The 19,749-nt window shown below is 44.0% G+C and overlaps 1 protein-coding gene across 8 annotated transcripts in view; it reads right to left on the minus strand.

Annotated features, from left to right (window-relative positions):
- The window catches only part of Arhgef7 (Rho guanine nucleotide exchange factor 7), a 98,283-nt gene that overhangs the window by 68,924 nt on the left and 9,610 nt on the right, over positions 1-19,749 (minus strand). The window contains exon 1 of one of the 8 annotated variants that reach the window (XR_007346612.1): positions 1,880-1,975. The exons of 2 other annotated variants lie outside the window; for them this stretch is intronic. Coding sequence is in view for 4 of the 6 variants with exons in the window: in XM_015484068.2 (XP_015339554.1) it covers positions 1,880-1,888 (9 nt within the window). In the remaining 2 variants the exon portion in view is untranslated. Of the gene's footprint in view, positions 1-1,879; positions 1,976-19,749 lie in introns of those variants that run through there. 5 more of the 8 variants (XR_007346613.1, XM_015484068.2, XM_015484066.2 and 2 more) reach the window with 5 other exon arrangements.

A 19,749-nucleotide genomic window follows, 5' to 3' on the forward strand; every position in this document is an offset into this window, starting at 1 on the left:
GTCTGCAGTGTGTGTGTGTGTGTGTGAGAGAGAGAGAGAGAGAGAGAGACAGAGAGAGAGAAAGCACACATGTGTTAACACCATCCAGTTGGAGCTGGGAGAGAGAAAGTACAAGACATGATATAGACAATTGGAGTTGTGTGTGTGTGCACGTGCGTGAGAGACAGAAAGTGCACATGCACAAGGGTGCACACCAATCACCTGGAGCTCAAAGAGCACACAAGAGATGGCCTGGATATAGACAGCTGGGTACAGAGTCTGTGAGGGTTGTGTGTGTAAGTGTGTGTGTGCATGCATAGATGTACTAAAACACATAGCTCTTTGCAAATACGGTCTGAGAACTACCTGTCACTTTTGATCACCAACCAACCTTATACAAAAACAATTTTAACAGTCAAATCATCCACTACTCTGTCCTAGAAAAATTATGAAAGAAAAAATATCTTTCAAGCCGGGCGTGGTAGCATGCACCTGAATCCCAGCAGCTCTGGAGGCTGAGGCAAGAGGATCATAGTTCAAAGCCAGCAAAAACAGCAAAGTGCTAAGCCAACTCAGTGAGACCCTGTCTCTAAATAAAATATCCAAAAAGGGGGGTGGGATGTGGAGTCGGGGATGTGGTTCAGTAGCTGAGTGCCCCTGAGTTCAATCCCTGGTACAAAATACACACACACAGACACACACAGACAGACAGACAGACACACACACAGACACACACACACACATGCACGGTGCCAATAACAAAAGTATATTTAGAAAACAAAATGAATGTCATGTTAACATAATTTGAATGTTATGTTAACCACTGACCAGAATAAGCATCAGTGGCTGGTCCACCTAGCACCTCTGCCCTCCCCCTGGGTTCAGCTTCTTCCTCTGGAGGACACTCAGAGATATGTCAGGAACTCCCTTCTGCTCCCCTACTTCCTGTCCCCCACCCACATCCTTCCCGACTAAGTCTTACTCATCTTACTTCCTGAAGGATCAGCCCTGCCTGGACAGCCTTGTTGAGCCCCCAATAGGCTCCCCCAGAACATGTGTCACAGGAATAGTTTCAATCAGTTTCTACCATGGAGTGTAAGATCTACAGGAGCTAAATGCACACCTCCCAACACCTAGTGTGTTGGATGTGTGCTGATAGATACATACTCCAGTCCATCCACCACCCACTGGGTACTCAATATCACTGTGAGTGAAGTGCGTATCAAGAGACACCAAGAAGTGCAATTCCAAACCTGATTGTAAACTGCTCTCTTACACAAAAATCACCTCCAGTTGATAGTCTTCTGTCCACAATTTTTGAAGTGAATAAAAAATAGTTATGAGGTATGTTTATTCAAACACAAATAACAAGAGAAAACTGAGAAGATGGAAAACTCGGGAGACAAATTTGGCCTCGGAACAGAGGCCAAGTCACCAAGACAATCAGAAAGGACTAAAAGCATAGCTCGCTGTCTGAAGATCATGAGAAGAAATCAGATGGACCTATAAACCCTACCAAGCCAGCTGTAAGCACAGCTAGGCATCCCATCGCTGATGTGGGTCTCATGAAGCCAGGGTCCTCCTTAGAACAGCCCCTTCAGAGCCATCTATAACACAGAGTCAATCCATGTGCTATCCATGATCAAGAAGCAGTCCAACACCAGGGAGAGCTCTACCTAAAGCTGTTCAAGGGCTAAATATGGGTTAAGTTGCACCTTCTTAAGCAATAACCTTAACAGGCCTCAGCTTCATTTATATACAAAACAGTTCCTTTAACTATAAAATGAATTCCCTTAACTATAAAGTGAATTCCTTCCGTTCCACAGTTTAATTCCAGAGCCTGGAAAATTTAAGCTGTGGTACTCTACCAGAAGAAACACATATAGAAATGTCCACTAACCTTCATCATGGCAGGGCAGCAAGTCACAAACTCAGAACAACAGGATGTAGAAATGTGAAGTTTCCTGTTATTGCCAGACTATGCATCTTTCCCACTGGGACACCAGGAAGCGCCTGACTGGCCAAAGCCACCAATGGGCTTCAAGCATAACGTCACCACTCCATGAACACTCTCCACACTCAACAGGAAGCCAAGACAAAGGGATGAGACAAGCACCACTGAGAACACATCCTAAGCCAATAAGTCGCTAGGAAGACTCTACAGAACATTCCCTGGAAGAGGAATATGCTCAACAAAAAGCAAAACAGACAAATCTCAAAACAGAGAAACTTGTAGGAGGGGGGCAAGAGGAAAGTCTCACTAGAACTTTTACAGAAATGCCTCTACAAAAAACTAAATCAGTGTATGCATGAGAATTATAATCACTACACATAGAACACAGAGAATTATTCTGAGGCCATTCAGCATCTAAGACAAGATAAATGTGTCGTCTCGACCCTACAGGCCTCCCTCCCACCCTAACTGCTGGAGGCTCTGAAAAACAGCAGAGTCCGCTACTGGAAAGGGAAGGTACAAATACGGGAGGAAACAAGAGCCCCATTCCACTGTCACTAGCCTTTCTTTGGTGGCATCTGGGGAAGTGGACATAGTACAAGCTGCACAGGAGGATCTCCCAGGGGACTAGGGAGAGCAAGATGTCTGAATGACCTCCCAGAACAATGCAAGTAGAATCTGAGGGAGGGAGGGACCCAGAAATCAGAATTTTAATAGATTCCAAGTGACTCTGATGCGTGGCCAGGGGTGAGAAGCACTTCCCCTGGGGAGACAAGAAAAGTCATCAGGAGTCCTGCAAAGTGGCAGGCTCACAAAGCCAGGATGAACACTACCCTCCTCCTCCCTCAGCACAGGCACCACAGGGACACACAGAAGGAAGCACCAAATATCTAGTACCAGCTACAATCTACCCAGTTGGGGTATAACAAAAACTCATTCTTACTTTACATTTGAGTAAATTAAACGTGCCATAAAATAATCCAATATTTCCAAAATAAAATTATTCTACCAATTTTCCACTAAAAAGTTCACAATATTAAATGTATTGTTTGCATTTTATTTTGAACATTTTATGTTTAGTAGAAACAGTATTGCATAATGAAATACAACAATACCAAACCACCCAGCAACCAAGGTTTAAAAGAACTGGAATACTCCAAGTAGAACACAGAAGTGCTTTCTGAAAGCTCCTGTCTTCTCTTGTCTGGAGGACAGGAGAGGACATGTCACAAAGCAGCAGACTGTGGAAGGAGGCGGAAGGTCCTGCTAGGAGCAGTCTATGAGGCTGAAGGCCCTGGAAGGTCAGCTCTGCCATCTGCATGTCCTAACCTGTAATAAGACACTGCCCCGTGGGCCTCAGGCTTCTTACCTCATGACAGGAATAAGTGGCAAAGGAGATGTGTATGAGGACCACCCCAAGAATGGAAGTAGCACCTGTGCAGACCTCACACATGGGAAAAGGGAGATGGCCGGAGCAGACTGACCAACCAGTGATGATATTCTGCCATAGAAAACTTATTTTTAAAAAATACAAAAAAAAAAAGGGCTGGGGTTGTGGCTCAGAGGCAGAGTGCATGCCTAGCATGAGTGAGGCACTAGGTTCCATCTTCAGCACCAGAAAAAAAACAAATAAATAAAATAAAGGTCTATCAACAACTGAAAAAAAAATTTTTTTAATATATGAAAAAAATCTCCAATGAAAAAACATCAGTTCCACAGAACAGACACAAAGAAAACTCACCCATTACACACAGTTCAATCCTCTTGTTAGAAAGGAAAATGAAGGCTAAGAGTAAAATGGCTTTTCAACTATTCAGAGTCACTAAGAGCCATATATTCTTTGTTAATCCATTAATTAAAAAGCGGAGCACATTAGACTCATGTCTTCTGGATGTTCTGAAGAACCTGTTTCTTGGAAACCCATATGTACTGGGCATCATTTAGGAAAACCAGCTGTTTGCAAGAGACCCATATCATAGGCAAAGACAGCCACAGACTGAAAGTAAAAAGATGGAAAAAGCGTGTGCAAATGGAGTCCAAAAAGAAGCAGGAATAGCTATTCTCATGCCTGACAAAGCAGATTTCAAACAAAAATTAATCATAGGAGACAAGGAAGGTTACTATACACTGGTAAAAGGAATAATTCACAAGAAGATACAGCAACAGAAACTACTTTTCACTAAATGTCAGTGCACCTAATTACATAAAACACATACCTCTGGACATTAGATCTCAGACCTTCATACAATAATACTGAGGGAATTGTCATCCACAAATAAAACCAATAAATACAATCTGATCTAAATCACACTATAAATCAAATGGATCTAAGAGACATCTATAGAATATTTCATCCTACAATAGACCAAACTGAATTCACTTTTTTCTCAGCAGTTCATGGAAACTTCCCCCAAATACAGACCACACTATAAGTCATTAAGTGAGCTTTAGCAAATGCCAAAATAAATAAACACACACATATATACACAAACACACTCACACACAACCTTGCATACTATCAGTTCACCACAGAACAAAATTTAAAATCGAAGACAAGGAATATAATAGAAACCACATAAACAGAAGTACATTAAACAATACTCTTAAAGGAGGAATGGATCACAGAAGAAAGGAGAGGGGAAATAGATTCCTAGAATCAAAACAAGAATAGTGATTCAACATACCAAAATATCTGGGACACCATGAAGGTGGCTGTAAGAGGAAAGTTTGTAGCATTTAGTGCCTACATTACAAAAAACAGAAAGATCACTAATAAAACAATCTAAAGTTGTATCTCGAGGTCCTGGAAAAGCAGGAACTAATTCCAAAACCAGTAGAAGAAAGAAAATAATTATGATTAGAGCCAAAATGAATGACAGAGATTTTTAAAACAATAAAGGATCAATGTAACAAAAAGCTGGTTCTTTGAAAAGATAAACAAGATTGATGAATCCTTAGCCAAACAAACCAAAAGAAAGAGAACAAGCCCAAATCAACAAAATTAGAAATGAAAAAGGAGATACCACCGCAGACATTTCTGAAATCCAGAGAAGCATTATGAACTATTTTAAATACTTTTATTCTAATAATTGGAAAACATTAAAAATACTGAATAATTTCTAGATACATGTTCCCTCCCTACCTGAATTAAGCAAAGAGGACATGAAAAACCTAAACAGACCAATAGCAAGTAACAAGATTAAAACAGTAATAAAAAGCCTTTCAACAAAGAAAAGTCCTGGACCAAATGTATTTTCAGATGAGTTCTATAATGCCTTTAAAACACAAATGCCAATCTTCTTCCATACATACATATATATACACACACACAACCACACCCTTGTTATTATTATTCCATGAAATATAAAGGGGGGGGGGCAACACTCCAAATTTCATTTTACAAACCCAGTATCATCCTGATACCAAACCAGACAAAAACACATCAAGAAAACAACAGATCAATATCCTCAATAAACATGGACACAAAAATCCTTAATAAAATATTACCAACCCACATTTAAAAATGCATTACAAACAGAGTATGCCATGACCTAAGGGGTTTCATCCCAGGGATGAAAGGCTGGTTCAACATGCTTAAATAAATAAATGTAATTCCCCATACAAATAAAGGTAAGAACAAAAAATTGTGCAATCATCTCAACAGATACAGAAAAAAATCTAGCACTCATTTATATTAAAAAACATTAAGAAACTCTGGATAGAAGAAACTTACCTCAACATCATATTGGCTATATACAACATACCCAAAGTCAATATATTATGTGGACAGAGAAAAACTGAAAGCATTTTCCTCTAATATCAGAACACGGCAAGAATGTCCACTCTCACCACTCCTATTCAAGATAGTTCCTGAAACTCTAGCCAGAGCAATCAGGCAAGAGAAGAAAATTAATAAGACATAAATAAGAAAAGTAGTAGTCAAATTATCCGCTTGCTCATGATGGGATGCTTTATCTAGAAGATCCAAAAACTCCACCAGAAAACTTCTAGAACTGATAAACTTATTCAGCAAAGTAGTAGGAAACAAGATCAACAAACAAAATCAACCGCTTTCCTATACACCAATAATAAATGTGCTCAGAAAGAATCAGGATAATAATTCTCAATAGCCTCAAAAATTAAAACACTTGGGAATAAATCTAACTATAGAGGAGAAAGACATCTATGATGAATATTATACAACACTGAAGAAAAAAACTAAAGATATTAGAAGAGGGAAAGACCTCCCCTGTTCTTGGATAGGCAGAATTAATATTGTCAAAATGGCCATTTTACTAGAAACAATCTGATTCAGTATAATTCCCATCAAAATATTACTAATATTCTTCACAAAACTAGAAAAAATAAAATAAGAGCAGTTCTAAAATAAAAGACCCAGAATAGCCAAAGTCATACTGAGCAAGAACAGCCATGCTGGAGACCTCAATACCTAATTTTAAATTATTCTACAGAGCTATTTTAACAAAAACAGCATGGTATTGACATCAAAAACAACACAAAGACCAAAGACAACACAAAGGTGATCCCACACAGATACAGAAAACTAGATATCCATATGCAGAAGAATGACATTAAGATTCCTATCTCTCACACTGCACAAAAGTCAACTCTGAGTGGACCAAAGACCTAGGAATCAGACCAGAAACTATGCAACTGCTAGAAGAAAATACTCCATCATTACCAGCACACTAACTTTGTTAAGAAGACTCCTAAAGCTCAAGAAATAAAAAACAAAAATTAATAAGTGGGATAGAATTAAATTAAAAAGCTCTATACAACAAAGGAAACAAGAACACGAAGAGAAAGCCTACAGAATGGGAAAGACCAAGGGTTCCTCTGACATAATGCACTGCCTCAAAAACCACAACCCACTTCAAGCAAGGGAGGACCAGGATGAAGAGAGCTGGTAGAAGAGAAAACCAGGGTGGACAAATTGTGGTAGACAGTGGGGGTGTTTAGAAGTTGGGCCCAGAGCAGAAAAAGAAAAAATAAAAACTAACAATAAAGGGTGTGAAGGCACTGCTCTACACGGTGACTCCATCCCCAGCACGCAGATCCAGAGAAGGGTACATCCCATCACAAGCTAATGACAAATACTGTTGCTGGTCCTGCGATGCTGCAGGGCCAGGCACTCAGGAACTCCTCCCCCAGAGACAGAGACCACAAGACCTTGGGAAGAGGCTGAGGCAGGAGGATCACAAGTTTGGGGCCAATCTGGCCAACTAAGAAAAATCCTGTCTCAAAAATAAAAGGCCTGGGACCTGTAACTCATTAGTAGTCCCTAGGTTCAATCCCCAATGCTGTCCAATAATAAATAAAAGTACTCTATTTTGACACAGTCCTTATTTAATGGTTATCAGTAACACCCAAATTTAATATCAAGTTCAGTTCCCCAACAAACTCCTGACCCAGCAGTATAATGCCATCAGGATGACCCTGTGTGTGTCCCCAACAGCTGGAGCTTAGAGTCACCTGTGTTCCCAGAGGCAAAAACCTCTGGCCAGACAGAAGATGACTGCCAAAAATGACACAAAAAAGAACACTGCTGTAAATAAAGAGGCCTCTGCAGTACAAAAGGACAGACACCAGCTCGAGCAGAAATGACACACACTACACACGCTGGTTCTAAGCAGAAGCGTGACGAGCTATGGTGTTTGAAACAGCCTCCCTGACCTTTTCATTAAAATGAGAGTGATAACAGAGCTGCTGAACTTGGACTCTGGAAATCAGATGACACCTGGAGCAGGGTAATACTCTGCAGCTAAACACCAGTGTAGTAAGCCTCTGTGTGTCAGGTATGGGGATGTGGAACTGTTGGTTACCACAGTGTCATCTCTAGCAAGGAAATCAATATCACCTTCATTCTTGAAAGAGAGAGAGAGAGTACATCTCCAAAAACATGAAAGCAAGACATTAGGTGAAGCACTGGGTCATTCAGAATAAGACAGTTTAACAGAAGATGGTGGAAGTTAATGCCTCTGGCTGACAATGCTCTGCTATTCAAAATCAGACTGTTCTCAATAGGCACTTACCACTCCCTAGTACACAGGGTTTTCCCTTCCTGTCTAAATCCTAAACACAATAATTACTTGACTGTTAATGACTGCTGTCTCACAGAAATTCCAAGGAGAGACAGGAATGTCTGAGCCGGTCCTAAGGAGACTCCATTGTCCTCTCAGTCAACAAAACTGAGCAACTGCAGAAGAGGCCGCAGGCAGACAGAGGAGGGACAAAGGGCAGCCAGAGGGCTCGCCCACTCCCACATGCTGAAGATGCACCTGGTTAACCTCTGGGCACCTGCACTGTGGTACATTTCTACAAACAATGACTCTAAACAACAAACACCTATCACTTCAGTTTCTGTGTCAGTGTTCTGAACAGTTCAGTTGTGTGAATGTGGCTCAGGGTTCCTTGAAGGGAGGACATCAAGGTACAATGGGAACTGAGGTCACCTGGCAGCCTGAAGGCTTCCCTGGGCTGAGGATCTGCTAACCAGCAGGTCCATCTCAAGGCTGCTGGCAGGAAGTCTTGGTTCCTCATGTCCTCGCAGCGTGGTTGGCACCCGAAGCATGCACAGAGTGAATGACGCAAGTGCAGGCAGGAAGGAAGCAAGTGCCTGCAAGCTCAGGAAGACACAACAGCTGAGACCTGCCACTCACCACTGCTTACTCTATTCACTAGGAGTCGCCAGTTCGGCCCACACTCCCTGAGAGGAGAGCAAGGCTCCACCTGCACAGGAAGAGCTTCAGAAAACGTGAGCAGCACCACCACCACAGCTCCGCCTCCCAGCCCTCTTCAAATTGAGCTGTCACAACTTCTCATTGGCTATGTCAGGTATCAGAGCCATTGTGCAGTATGAACAACTTGACAAATGGGATGGGGTTCCCCAAGGCATGAGGATGCTGAAGGCTTAGTGGAATGTAAAAGGCTCCCCTACATACCCTCTAGTATTAGTGGGTTTGCTTCACCTTGGCTTCCAAACTCACGAGCACTACCAAAAATCAGGAATATCTTCCATGTGATAAAAACATGAAAGCAAACTTTCCATCACAAAATAGGTTGTGTTAAATATCAAATATCATATAATGAAGATCCTGCAAACAAGTAAATTATAACTCAAACTGGCCTAAACCACAACAAATAAAAGGACTCAGGCTCTCATGATGAACAAGCTAAGAATGCAAGAGCACCAGCTGCAGCACAGTGAGCCTCTCCTCCACCCCACAGTGTAGGAGACAGCTCTGGCATGGTCTCCCTCCTGAGACAACAAAACTCCCAGCAGTCCCAGGTCTGCTGACACCAAGTCAAGAGCCTCCACCTCAACTTGCTTCTCCTTCCATTGAGCAACAAGCAGATCCCATGGCCAGAGAGACAGAGCAAGGGGAGCTGTGCTAAGTGCCAACTATCACATGCACAGTGTGTGGCAAACATACACCCAACATGCAATGCAGAGGGCAAAGACTCAGGCAGGCCCTGGGGCTAAAGACTACAGGACTAGCACCACCCAGACACACACCCATGGGACCTGATACAGGATGCACATTTCCAAGTATCTGCATCTTGACACAACTGTTCTTGCACACCTCCCTGATACTCAACAACAATCTCAGCAATCTAGCACACAAATGCAGACTTACCCCCCTTACCAAGTGGCCCACCTTCCAAAATAGAAAAAAGCAGCAGCAGAATGGTTCCCACCTAAATAGTGCCCTGGCTGAGTGCACCCTACAGGCACAGCCAAAAACAAGCACCAGGAAAGGTGCACAAGAAAAGCCTCTCTCCCTCCTGGCACACTCTACCATCTCAACATGATTGGAGACCCCGCAAAGGGAGACTGGCCCAAGTCTTCCTCAGTTCACCAAAGCTTTAATCTTCTAAAATCCACATCAGCTCACCTCCTCCAAGGAGATTATGAGGAAACTATTTTTGACCCATGTTCTGGAGTGCTGCTTGCGACATTTAAAAATATAATTTTGTCCTATCACATTGTCAAATGAAATTAGTGATTTCAGAACAAGAATGAGTAAAAATGAATCTTAAATAAATGCTGCTATTTAAGGTTAATGCAAATAGTCCATATTGCTAGGAATCTGTGAAAAGCAGAAATGCAGCACTGAATTTTTGAAATCTTAGTTTCTATAAATTTTATACTAAATTCCACCTACTCCCACTCCCCAGGGATAAAATTGTAGTTGATGAAGGATTCTATCCATTTCAGCACTTTCACCCAACATGCCCCCAGTTTATTTCAGCTTAAAATAAGAATCTAATCTTCAATCTTGTGGATTCCATTGTATGAACACCCAAACACCAGGACAGCAAACACATATTCGAAACAGAAACAACCAAACATTTTTGGTGGTTTCCAGGAAGGAGTGGCAGAGCAGAGGGGAAAGCCAGGAGAACGGAAGAGAAGCAAGACAACCCACCTTCACCAGCATGGGAGCAACCTTCACAAAGGTGCAGTTAGGTAAGCAAAAGCATCCCCAGGCAAGGGGCGAGGAAAGGATCACCATGTGCCATGCTGGCATCTGCACAGCCTGGACCTCACAGACTGCATGACAATTTCCTCTTACAGAGAGGAAACAGGAGTCTCCAAAAGACAATGCGGCAAAGGTGACAAAAGCAGAACCAAGTCACAGACACCAGGGAACACCAGAGTCCTGCCTGGGCGATACAGGTTTCCCACACAGCCTACATGGGGTCCCCTGACTCCACGCCCCTTCAAGTGCTAGGAATGCATGCCTATATGCATGTCACCTGAACACAGATGACAACAGGACCTGGGACAAGACACCACACCTGCTTGGACTAACAAGGAAAGTGACTGCAGTTACAGTTACAAAAACAGTAAGAACACTGCATTGACTTAAGTCAGAGTAAGCATTATAAAATCCAGGCTTGGTGAAACAGTTTGAGACAGTAGACTGCAAACACACACTTACCTACCATTCCTGGCTGAGTTATGCATCATAACCAAATGACAGGGTATGTTGAAAACTAATGCTTTGGCAGATACACATCCTAAATCTTAAGTATGTTTCCTTCCAGCTTTTTGTGCAGGTTCAAAATGCATAACTGTATTACATGGATGACCCCTATGAAGATCAATACCCAAGAGGAGTCTATGACCTTCCAGCAACACATGGCCATGTGAGAGGCCATCTGTAATATAAACTTAGAAGATGTGGATTCCCCACAAAACCCAGACTCAGAGATCAACTTATATACACATGAGACCCAGGACATGGCACAATCTCTCTATACCTCAGTTTCCTCTCAGTGTCACTTGAGGCAGATCTGGTCCTGAGGAGCAACTGAGGAAGCAGCAGCCATGACTAGTAAGCTGCTGGCATACATTTGTTAAAATTATTACATTTCTGATTCTTCTGAATTTCCAACATTTCTTCTCATGCATAAAATAGTTGCCCTATGTGTATTTGTTCCATCATCCTCAATTAACTTTTTCTAATCACACCTGAAGTTCACATAGATCAAATTCATTGATGGCATCTGACTCTTCAGAGTCAGAGACTGACTTCTGCTTGAAAATGAAAAGCATGTAAAAGTCACAGAGAGCTCAGAAGTAGACGGCCATGATCATAAATTATCACATTATGTTCAGTTTCTGGAAGCAGAGGAATGTTTCTTCCTCTCCCACATCCCAGAGTACACACAGCCTTCTAGCTCAGCTAGAAGGATGCCTAGCTCCACCCTCCAATGTCCCTTACTGACCAACACTTGAAGTCCCAATACCAAGGGTAGGATCACCTCAAAAGGCCTGAGTACAAGTGACAACCATCAAAGTAGCATGTAACTCAGGGAAGAGTCCTCAATAGAGATAGAAGCAACAGCTGACAATTGTGGAGCAGGACAGGCAGAGTATTCCCTCAGTACAAAGAGAATAGGTACCCATACAACAGAAACCCTAGTGACCCACCTCAGCACCACCAGTAGTGAAGTGAAGTGACGTTAAGTGCCTTCTGCCACGACAGAAGGAAAAGCACAGATCATCATTTATGTGAATTCTTGCAGAAAACATTCAACCTGAATTAAACCATGGCTTTGACTGCAGGGCACTCCACAAGATACATGTCTGGCACGTTACAGAGCTTTTCATCACTGTGACCAAAATAGCCAACAAGAACAACTTAGAGAATAGGAAAAGTTTATTTTGGCCCATGGTTTCAGAGGTTTAGTACATGGTGGGTCCAACATGAGGCAGCACATCATGGCAGAAGAATAAGGTGGAGGAAAACTATGCAGCTCATGGCAGCTAGGAAGCAGAGAGGGAGAGGAGGGAGTTACAGGGGAGATGCACCCTTTCAGGGCATACTCTCAGGGACCTAACTCCTCCAGCCACGCCCTACAGTTACCACCCAGTCAATTCATCCAAAATAGGATGGACTGATTAGGTTACAACTCTCACAACTCAAACATTTCACCTCTGAATATTCCTGAATGAACCCAGGAGCCTTTGTGGGGCACCTCACATACAAACCATAACACCTGGATTCTTCAAAAATCAAAGTCAAGGGGCTGGGGTTGTGGCTCAGTGGTAGAGCGCCTATCTAGCATGCGTGAGGCACCGAGTTCAATTCTCAGCATATAAATAAATGAATAAAATAAAGGTCCATCAGAAACTAAAAAATAAAAATTCAAAGTCAAAAATGATAAAGATGGAGGAACTGTTCTAGTATAAAACAAACTAGAGACACATGTTAAGCCAGATGTAATGCACAATCCTTACTCAGAATCTATATTTAAAAAAAAAAATGCTATGCAGGTCACTTTGAGACTACTGTGGAAACTGGAACATGGATTATAAAAATAATGGATAATAAAAATATTATTAGAACAACGTGAAATGTCTTAGGTATGGTAACCTCACCAAGATCATGCAAGAGAATGTGCTTTTTTAAAGATATACATATTGAAGTATTCAGAGGTAAGTATCACAAGGTCTGTGATGTAGTTTAAACCATTAGCAAAATGAAGCATGTGTGTGAACTCACAGAGAGAGAACATAAAGAGTAGAGAGGGTCAACACTGCCAAGCGTGGAGAGGTACTAGGTATCTCCTAGGGTAATCTTCCAGTTCTTCTGCAAAATGTTTCAATATAAATACGTGTGTGTGTGTGTGTGCGTGTGTGTGTGTGTGTTTGTGTGTGTGTGTGAGAGAGAGAGAGAGAGAATATATATATAAAGAGCAGATGATGAGGCTCTCTAGTATCTACTTACCATCTGCAGCCTAACCTTGAAATAGCAAAATAAGAGCATACACTTGTCATCCACAGGCCTTTCACAGGCAAGCATCCCATGGACAATGCTTCCACTAGGCTGACATCACTTCCCAGAGACCTCTGCTGTGCCTCAAGCATCCCACTGCAGCACCCCACACAAGAGGGCTGGCCTCACTCGGTGGTGAGGGCTGGAAAGCAATGTATTTTCCTCTCAACCTGCTCTCGGCTGCAGGCAATCTGGCTTCTACAGTCCTGAGAAAATCAGGTGGCTCCCTCCCTAGTTGGGCAGCAAGATCTGGCTGCAGGTCTCAACTGGTCAGCTCTAAACCAAGTCAGCAACTCTCCAGGACCCTGGAGTCAAGATTTTTTCAAAGCTCCCATGCTCTAAACCCCAAGAGTACTGCCCCATCTAACCTGTAAGTCTTCTCTACAGAGCACAAATCAGAATGCTACTCCCTCAGAGTAAAGTGGGAGAATGTTAACAGCCACAGGAATTAATGCTGCATTTTCACAACAAAACTAAAGAGCCAGTCAGTTTCTCTAAACTGTCAAACATGCAATACAGACTAAATCAGATTTGGACAGAAATACACATTCTGGATAAGAAAGCTATTTTTAAAAGCAGTCTAGGTGCAGATTTCACATCTAAATATGGTCTGAGAAGGACCTGGGTTATTTTACTTGCTCACTGGGAATCTGTCCCCTAGCTAGTTCCCAGGACACAGAGGCACTGGAGTCGAAGTGTTTCAGGGCAAGTCCCTGTCAAGAAAAAGTAAAGAACAGCCCCTAGGTTTTCTCAATTTGTTTTCAAATAAAAATATAAAGGTGATGACTAAAAGATAACCAAAAAAACCTATTTTAGTAGTCTTACAAAAGGGTTGGCTCAGTGGTAGAGCGTTTACCCAGTGTGTAGGAGGCCCTGGGTTCCATCCCTAGCACAGGGTAGGGGAAAACAAGACATAACGAGGGCTGGGGATGTGGCTCAAGCAGAGGCGTGTGGCCTAGGTTCGATCCTCAGCACCGCATACAAAGATGTTGTGTCCGCCGAAAACTAAAAAAAAAAAATAAATGTTAAAAATTTTCTCTCTCTCAAAAAAAAAAAAAGACATAACGAGGAGACTGCGGGATTTTCCACAGAAGAAACAGGAGGCACACTATTTCAGGATTTCCAATACCATGCCTATAAGCAAATTCAAGATTCACATTGCTCCCATCCATTGGTCATTTATTGCTATGGTCTCATTTTCCATAAAGACTTATAGGAAAAAAATATATATCCAGGGTGAAATTTTTTTCCCACTCTTGGCTAACATTGACAGCCTCATTCAATATCTAACAGGAAAGTACTATGTAAATAACACACTCAAGACAGCGCAGGGTAACACACAAAACACCCTGTCTTACCTCTAGGGGCCAATGACTCTGAGGCTAGGAGAAGTATGGTCAGCTGGGCCAGTCCAGACAGGTGGCACCAGAGCAGTGGCAACTTTACCTAAGATGACAACCACACAGCATGCAGAGAACCTCACATCACCTGCACAGCTCTAGGGAACCCAGTCCAGACTTTTGGGAAGTATGTTCCACCCCACCTCCTCAAAGAGACATATCCCAACTTCATGCATGAAGCCCTCTCAGCCAAAGACAGATCTTCTCACCTCCTTGGATACCTGACTTAAGCTTAGCTGAGCTCCTTCCAGGGTGAAGGACAAAAGGATACTGAAGCAGCATCATGCATGGACTTCCTCACTATGCATAAGCCACCTTCTCAGGACTCTCCAACATCTCCCTCAGTGGGGACTGAGGGAATGCTCTGTCCCCCTTCAAGTCTGACACAGCTGTGAACCACCTCCTGATGCATCGCCCCCAACTCAGAACCACCATGGGCAGGGGAAGAGACTACACAGAATTTGCACTCTGTCCTGCTGCTGCCCTCTAGGGGATCTTATCAGTTTCTCTTATCCCAGAGATAAAGAATTTTGCCAAATCTAATTTCTGTCCATGCTAAGGTCATCTCTGATTCTAAAACACTACGGCATTAAGTCTCCAGGACCCCAGATCCCTTCACTGCACTCCACCACAAGTAAGCCAGTACCATTAAGTCAGCAACCAGCCAGGCTACACAAAACAAGCAGCAAGCCACCTAGCAGCTGCCTATCCTCTCAACCGACTCCACGGTGGTGACCAGCAGCACCCACCTGGTAGAATGCCAGAGTCCAAGCTACCTGACACAGAGATAAAGAGGTTGCTTGTTCAGTTATCTGAGTCAGAACCAGTTTACGAAGCAAGGCCCTGAAAGAATGAGTGAAATATGAAAACTGAGTAGGATTGAGAAAGAACAGCAGAGTGTGAACGGGGTAGGAAGGATAAAGAGAAAAGCTGAAATTGTGAGAGAATGTAGAAGAAATGCCAAAGCCCCTCTACCACCTGTCCCCATGATCCCTAATGGGTACCCCATGACCCCTCATGGATATCCTGGGGCCCCTAGACAGGCATTCTGTTAGGCTTTTGCCAGTTCAACAAATGTCTATTCAGTTCCTATTCTGTGAAAGGCATTACCATGCTCCCAAGAAGCTTACAAACCATGTAAGGGAGAAACAGGTATTAAATACCACAAACAGAAAGAGGCAGAGAGCAGAATCTGTACAGAAAGAAGCAAGAAGTAGAACAAACGTGTGTTCTGAGCTGGTTTAGATAAGGATTCTGCAGATGGACAAAAGGAAAAAGGTCACTCCTTGGGCAGATAGGAAGGGCATGGGCTACAACCAGACTCAAAAGCCTGGCTTCATGCTCACCAGCAGGGGTGCCCAAGGGCTATCTTCACGACCTCTCAGTGTCTCAGTCTCTAGCCAAATGACTTCTAAGAGCTGATGTTCATGAAGCTACAACAACTAGCACAGAGTACAGGAGGTACAAATCACATATCGAAAATAAGCCAGCCCACGAACACTGAGGGATATCTCAGATAGTGTGATGCGACTAGAACCAAAAATCAAGGAGAGCTGAGTGGGACAACAGGAGGAGAGGTCAGGCCACAAGGGTGCCACCCACTACAGTCAGCTCCTGGCCATGCTCTGTCCTGTTGGTACCCTCCCAGAGGTACAGTTAAGCAGGAAACTGACAAGTGGGTGACAAGGGGCAGGCTGGCAGGATGCTGGCCCAGTGGTCATGTGGGCCATCCCACCAGGTGGCAGCACAACCTGAAAAGAAAGGAGGAGAAGCAAGCATAGGACAACCCGGGGAAAGGAGCTGCCATGAGTCCTAGGGCCTGCTGTGAGCAGGTCAGGAAGCAGGGACCACATTAGAGAGGTCCCACATCACCCACGCTCTCCAGAAACAAACCTGCCCTCAGACCTCAACATGCAAAGTAAGATGACAGCAGAAACATTGCTGTGTACAGCTCACCCTTCACCTTGGCAACATAGCTATCCTCCAGCAGGGCACTGGGAGTTCAGCTCAGAGAATCAGCAAGTGCTCAGCATGTGCAGGGGCCTGGATCTCAATCTCCAGCACCAAAACAGAAAACGGAAGTCCCCCACAATGCAGTTTCTTGCAGCAATTAGAATAAAACCCACACTTCCATCCTTGGCCTCCAGAGAGGCAGCAGAGTCCTCAGGAAGAGAGAGGTTCTAGGACCAGACTGCAGCCCATGGTGTCCATGAGCATTTGGCCTCTGTGCCTCCATGTCCTCACCCACACAGGGGGACAGTGCCTCCACAGAGTTACAGCAAGGGCTCTGTGAGTTAATGGGTCAAGCACTCGAGGCAGTCCTGGAGAGAGGACCCAGTAGAGGCACCTGCAGCTGCAGCAGCAGAAGCAGCAGAAGCTCATGTGGCCATCAGGCTCACCTCCTTCAGCCCTTCCTGAACGACTGGCCTGTCACACACAGTGCTCAGCTCCACTTCCAACCCTCTGCACTAGCCATTCTACTGTCTGAATAATCTCCCTACCCCTCATTTTCTTGTTTGTTTGTTTCTTTTTGTTTATTTCTTTGTTTTGCAGTGCTGGGGGCTGAACCCAAAGTTGCTTTACCACTAAGCTACATCCTCAACCCTTTTCTTATTTTGAGACAGGGTCTCCCTAAGTTGCCTAGGCCACGAAGGATATGGACAATAGGCCCGGGGGGGAACTACCCTTACAGTTCCCCTACCTGCCCTCCCGCCCCTCCCTAAATTAACCCCACCATCAAAACTCCTCCTATGACCTGGCCCCATCTGCCAAAAAGCCCACCAAAAGTAACTAACGTCTCCCATGATGTGGCTCTGCTAAGTCCCTATAAAACCCAGACCCTCATGTGACCCAATGCCATTTTCCCCCAAAATATGTGCCCCTCCAGGGCTGAATAAAGCATCACTGGTCCATGAAGTCTGCCTCCATTTTCTTTGTATTCTTTCCTGTTCTTTCAGGCCAGACTCTCCCAGACTGGAGGCATGTGCCACCATGCCCAGCTTCACATGAAACTTTCTGAGCTAAAAGATCACCCAAGGAGTCCTGCAGGCCGGGGGGTCTTAACAACATCTGCCCACTCTCTCACCACCTTTCTCTCTCTGTCCTCTAGACAGGACAGAGGGGTAGGAGGGGAAGGGCGGGGACATGGGGCAATAATTAATGATGGTTGAATGTGATGATCATTATTATCCAAAGTACACGTATGAGGACACGAATGGATGTGAATATACTATGTACACAACTCGAGATAGAAAAAATTGAGCTCTGTATATGTAATAAGAATTGTAATGCATTCGCTGTTATATATAAATAAATCAAAAAAAAAGATAAGGAGAAAAGTCATGTTTATCCTATAGGTAGCAAGAACTGCTTGAGACCTTCCATGGCAGGTGGGGATTCTCTGAGCTTGAATGGTAACAGTGCTGGGTGACTGGATAGCAGAGCAGGGATGGAGGGGACCTCACTCCATAACCCCACTGGGCTGAAGCTAGAACAGATATCACTCACCACAATGGTGAGCAGAAAGGGCCGCAGCCCAGAAGCAGATCCGGGTGAAGGTGGACCTTGCAGCTTGGTTCTCCTACCATTTCAGCCCTGCAGGTTTCCCTATCACCCGCAGGAAAGAAGAGCCAGAGGAGCTAGGACCAGCCGCAGGCCCTCCTCCACCCAACGCAAGAGACCAGCAGGTCAGAAAGAGAGTACTCTGACAGCTTGTCCCCCTACCAGAATTCCACATGTGCCTCAGAGAATATTCACACCTGTTCCACCGCACTTTTACTTCCTCAGCTTTCCCAAGGAAAAGGTGGTTCCAACTTTCTGTCTCTTGAATACTTTTCATTCATTCTGGCTCCTGGGTGTGGCCCTGCTATCAGGCAGAGGAAGTTGCTAGACGATGACACATGAGAGTACTGCTAGGGTGACTCAATTTCTGAAAAAGGCGAGTCCCTGAGCACACTGGCACATACTGGTGCTTCAGGGAGGCAGGGCTTCAAGTGTGTCTCTCACACCTGTGACAGCTCACCATCACAGAGTCGTCTATATGTAAGACACTGGCTAACTGGCATGGCACCAAGGGGTTTCATGTCATACTTCCAGGAAAAAGAAACTGAAACATGCTCCTGAACTGGAGGAAGGGGATGTTGACAAAGGGAAACCAATAGAGCTATAACCTCACCTTAGACAATTAATAACTAAAATTAATTAAAAAAAAAAAACAGTGGACAAATACTATGTAGAAACAGGGAAGGAGAGACCAAGAGAAATACCAAAAAAAGCTTGCCTTTGGGGTCAAGAGGGAGGCAGGAAAACTACACTTCCACCTGAGGCTGTAAATACAATTCATCTTTCAAGATGTGTATATGTCTTCCTGGATAGATGACATCATAAAGCACAACCTGATGGCAGTGTGCCCTTGGCCCCTTCTAAGCTCATATACATGCAGCCAAGAGAGCATGTCACACTACTTGACCACAAAGTCCATCTTCCCACAGTACTTCCTCATGACTGTCTGACAATACGGAGGACCTAACTACCATGGTGTTTAATGAATGTCATGCATGTGCCTGACCTAAAAACGAACCAGATGTTTACTCAGGACATATGGCTGGCTCTGCCAGAGAGAGGAGCAACAGCATGCACACCCAGCATGGAGAAGGCACAGGACTAGCTCCATGCTCCTCCCTGCCCCACACACTTCTTCCTTCAAACTTTCTCTTTCAACAGGACATCCAACCACACCACACCTACATCAGCAAGCTCTCCCCAGTTCAGACTACATTCCTAGATTCCTACCACTCTCAGAAGGCATTAATCTAACAACCCTCCAGCCTTTCCCCTGAGCCCTCTGCTCTCATCCACACAAGTTCACTGCGCCCACAGTGTGCTCCTCTGCCCTCCTGGAGGATGCAGCTCCAGGACCACCATGTCCAAGAAGCCCTCACTCAGACCCAAACCATCTGAAGCTCTTCAGTATTTAAGTCTTACCCTCAAGAAGCACTTGTTTTCTCATTACCTATGCATGAATCCTGCAGTTCATCTCCTTCACCAGATTTAACCTTGCCAGAGACTCCAGCCATCCTCACCCCCCAACCCCCCCCAGCCCAGCCCA

This window comes from Marmota marmota, unplaced genomic scaffold (genome assembly GCF_001458135.2).
Source record: "Marmota marmota marmota unplaced genomic scaffold, marMar, whole genome shotgun sequence".
Lineage (NCBI taxonomy): Eukaryota > Metazoa > Chordata > Mammalia > Rodentia > Sciuridae > Marmota > Marmota marmota.